This window comes from Triticum aestivum, chromosome 7B (assembly GCF_018294505.1).
Source record: "Triticum aestivum cultivar Chinese Spring chromosome 7B, IWGSC CS RefSeq v2.1, whole genome shotgun sequence".
Lineage (NCBI taxonomy): Eukaryota > Viridiplantae > Streptophyta > Magnoliopsida > Poales > Poaceae > Triticum > Triticum aestivum.
Genome location: NC_057813.1, coordinates 27,987,960 through 27,991,254, shown reverse-complemented (window position 1 = coordinate 27,991,254; position 3,295 = coordinate 27,987,960). Strand labels below are relative to the sequence as shown.

Here is a 3,295-nt window from a genome sequence, read left to right as displayed (position 1 = left end):
TGCTCAGCCGCTCTGGTGCCCTCGCTCGTCTGATTCGTCGTGAACGCAATGGGCCTCGTGGCGCTCCTCGTGTCGGCATTGGCCCAGGGACGACGGCTCTCCGCCGTAAGGTCACTTGTGATCGAGCGTCCACCTGTGCTGGAACTGGAACCCCCAGTCGACGACGACGTGTAGGTCGACCTGTGCGGCGCCCGCGCGTACGTGGCCACCGGCATCTCCGGCGGCAGGTCTGGAAGCGGTGCTTCGAACTGTAGCACGCTCATGGCCTGTCGGATGGACGGCCGGAAGCCGTAGTCCGGGTGCACGCACCAGAGGCCCACGACCAGCGCGCGCTCCATCTCACGCGCGTCCAGGTCGCCGTCGAGCCGCGCGTCCGCCGCGTCGACGAGGAGCGTGCCTCTCCCGTACAGCTCCCAGACCCACCGCACGAGCATGACCCTCCCCTCATCCTCCTCCTCCAGCTGCGGGACGACGGGCCTCCGTCCGCAGGCGACCTCGAGGAGGACAACCCCGAAGCTGTAGACGTCGGTCTCGGCGCTGGCCCGGCTGGTCACCGCGCACTGCGGGTCCATGTACCCCCTGGTGCCGGCCAGCGTCGTCGTGTGCGCGCCGCGGCAGTGGTCGACGAGGCGCGCGAGCCCGAAGTCCCCCAGCCTCGCGTTGAACGACGCGTCGAGCATCACGTTGCTGGGCTTGATGTCCCTGTGCACCACGCACTGCTCCCACTCCTGGTGCAGGTAGAGCAGCGCCGAGCCCATGCCGAGAATGATCCTGTACCTGGCTGGCCACGCGAGGACGCTCTTGGAAGCATAGAGATGGTCGTCGAGGCTGCCGTTCGTCATGAGCTCGTAGACGAGCAGGAGCTCGTCGGCCTCGTGGCACCACCCGACGAGCTGAACGAGGTTGCGGTGCCTCAGCCGCCCGATGATGGTCACCTCCGCGACGTACTCCCTCCTCCCCTGACTCGACGTCTTGGAGACCCTTTTGATGGCCACGTGGAGCCCCTGCTCGTGCAGGTGCCCTCGGTAGACCGCCCCGAAGCCGCCCTCGCCGAGCTTCTCCTCGTCGGAGAACCCCTTGGTCGCCCGCGACAGCTCGCCGTAACCGAACCTCCGAGGGCCTGCCCCTTTCTCGAACTCGTTGTCCATGTCTACGCCGACGGGGATCTCCTCGGCATCTTCAGACGCCTCTTGCGTGTGCTTGCCCTTTCTTTTCAGATACTGGAGGTAGCCGAGCCATGCGGCCACGGCCAACAAGACGAAGACACCGACGGATACCAGCCCCGCTATTAGATTTAGACCTGTCCTTTTCCTCTTCGAGGTTTTGTAATCTGCCGATAAACATACATACTGAGTGAGTAAACTTTATGTGCTAACCTTGTGGACGACTTGAAAAAGGTTTGGTTTGAACACAGGCAAGGCAAATCCACTTACCGGTGACGGTGAGAGTGGACTCGAACGACCAAGAAAGGATCTGGTGCTGCTCGACCAAGTCCCCGATGGCCGCCGAGAATCCGACCGCCGCGTCCTGTGGCAGACCGGCGGCTCTCATGTCCACGCTGGCACTGACGGTGTAAGTCCTCTGCTCTGGCATGTGCAGAGTGGCCGAGAGCGTGGCGGCACCGGCGTCGTACCTGACCGACGCTGACATGACCCCATTGAAGCTCCCGTCCGGCAGCGCCGCGTACGCCATGGAGCTGATGCTGTTGACGTTGACGCCGAGGTGGTTCACGGTGTCGTTGGGGTCCCAGTCGACGTTCCTGAACGTGTCGAACTCCACACCGACGGTTGGCGGGAAGAAGGTGTTCGCCGGGTTGCCGCGGTTGTTGAACAGCGCCAGGAAGCCGCCGGAGGCGTCGGTCGGCAGGCTCGCCGGGTAAGGCCCCACGAAGAACCCCATGCCATCACCCTGCTGCGGTGAGCGCAGGCATGTCATGGATATACATACTTAGTTACATTACAGGCTACAGAAAGGTGAGGGTCGAATTATGCTCGCCTGGCTCGTGGTGGCGTTGAGGGGCTTGACGGCGAAGGTGAAGTTGGTGCTGAAGCTGGCGACCTTGCCGGTGCTGTCGTCCCAGAGACGCACGGCCTGCCGGTGGCCGACGCGGCCGGTGCTCCAGCTCCTAGAGAGGTTCGTGAGGTCGATCCGGTCCCGGCCGAGGGCGGGGCCGGAGTCGTTCATGTACTTGAGGTCAGCGCCGGCGAGGACGCCCGGGGCGGAGAAGTTATAGTCGAAGGTAAGCGAGGTGACTCGAGGAAGAAGGCAGCTGGATATGGCTAGGAGCACGTACGGGAAGCAGCTGAGGACTAGGCAGCACTTTGCTCCCACCATGGCCATGGACGTTCTGCGCGCGGAGCTCAGCTGTTGTTGCTTAGCTATCGACATTAAGCAATGCCCTCTCCCTCGTCCTCGTCCTTATCCTCGTCGATTGTTCAGGCAGAGCTTTTAAATGGTTTTTCACGAGTGCCATATAATTGGCCTGTAGAGTGGCCTCGATGTCACGCCATTTCAGATGGATTGATTGGGCTTTCTCGGCTCCGTTGCCGGGAGACATTACCCAGAGGCAACCATCTTTGGGAGTCTCAGTCCGTACGTTCGGTTCATGATCTCAATTCAGCGTGCAAACAACAAACATGAAGGTCTCATACTCTCACTCTCGGTTCTCAATTCTCAAGTCTCAGGTCACAAATCACAAGCACAAGATGATAACTAAAACTTCATACATTCAACATGATTTTAGTTCATCCATGAGTAGACCTTGACGTCACATTGTAGGTCGACTTGCACACTTGTTTGACTTGGCCATGGAAGAAGCAACAACACCACCATTGACCTTGCGCTATCGCTTCACCATGTCACCAAATTCTTCAATCAACTCTGACACAAGTCAAGTATTCAATCAAATTTCATAATTTGCTAGCTATGGTGATATGCATATTAATAATTGTGAAAATAACCCATACTGGGTTCCCAAGCTGAGCACCTAGAAGGCTAGAACAACGAATATGCTTGATGCTTCTCTTGGACGAGTGTGATATGTTGTAGAATAAGAAATAATTTTCTTATGGAAATGGCAAACTGGTGTGCATTCGATTATGGAAAAACAATGCTTCTCAACCAAACAGCAAACCAGCAACATGCAAATAGCCAGCATCATGGGTAGTCCCAAGGAAACATGAGCGCATCTAGAAAGCCAGCATCATTGGTAGGGGCTGATAAAAAAAGAAACCGGTGGTGCTAAGAAATATACCTAGTTAAACAACCAGTTGGTCTTATTATCTAAATTAGTAAA

The 3,295-nt window shown here is 57.6% G+C and overlaps 1 protein-coding gene across 1 annotated transcript in view; it reads right to left on the bottom strand.

The window, feature by feature from the left end:
* LOC123157592 (L-type lectin-domain containing receptor kinase IX.1) overlaps positions 1 to 2,401 on the bottom strand; it is a 4,018-nt gene extending 1,617 nt beyond the window's left edge. Inside the window, exons 1-2 of the mRNA XM_044575862.1 lie at positions 1,434 to 2,401; positions 4 to 1,330 (exon numbers count right to left, since the gene is read on the bottom strand). Coding sequence (XP_044431797.1) covers positions 4 to 1,330; positions 1,434 to 1,935 — 1,829 coding nt within the window. The 5' untranslated portion in view covers positions 1,936 to 2,401. The remainder of the gene's footprint in view (positions 1 to 3; positions 1,331 to 1,433) is intronic.
* Between the last annotated feature and the right edge of the window lie 894 nt (positions 2,402 to 3,295).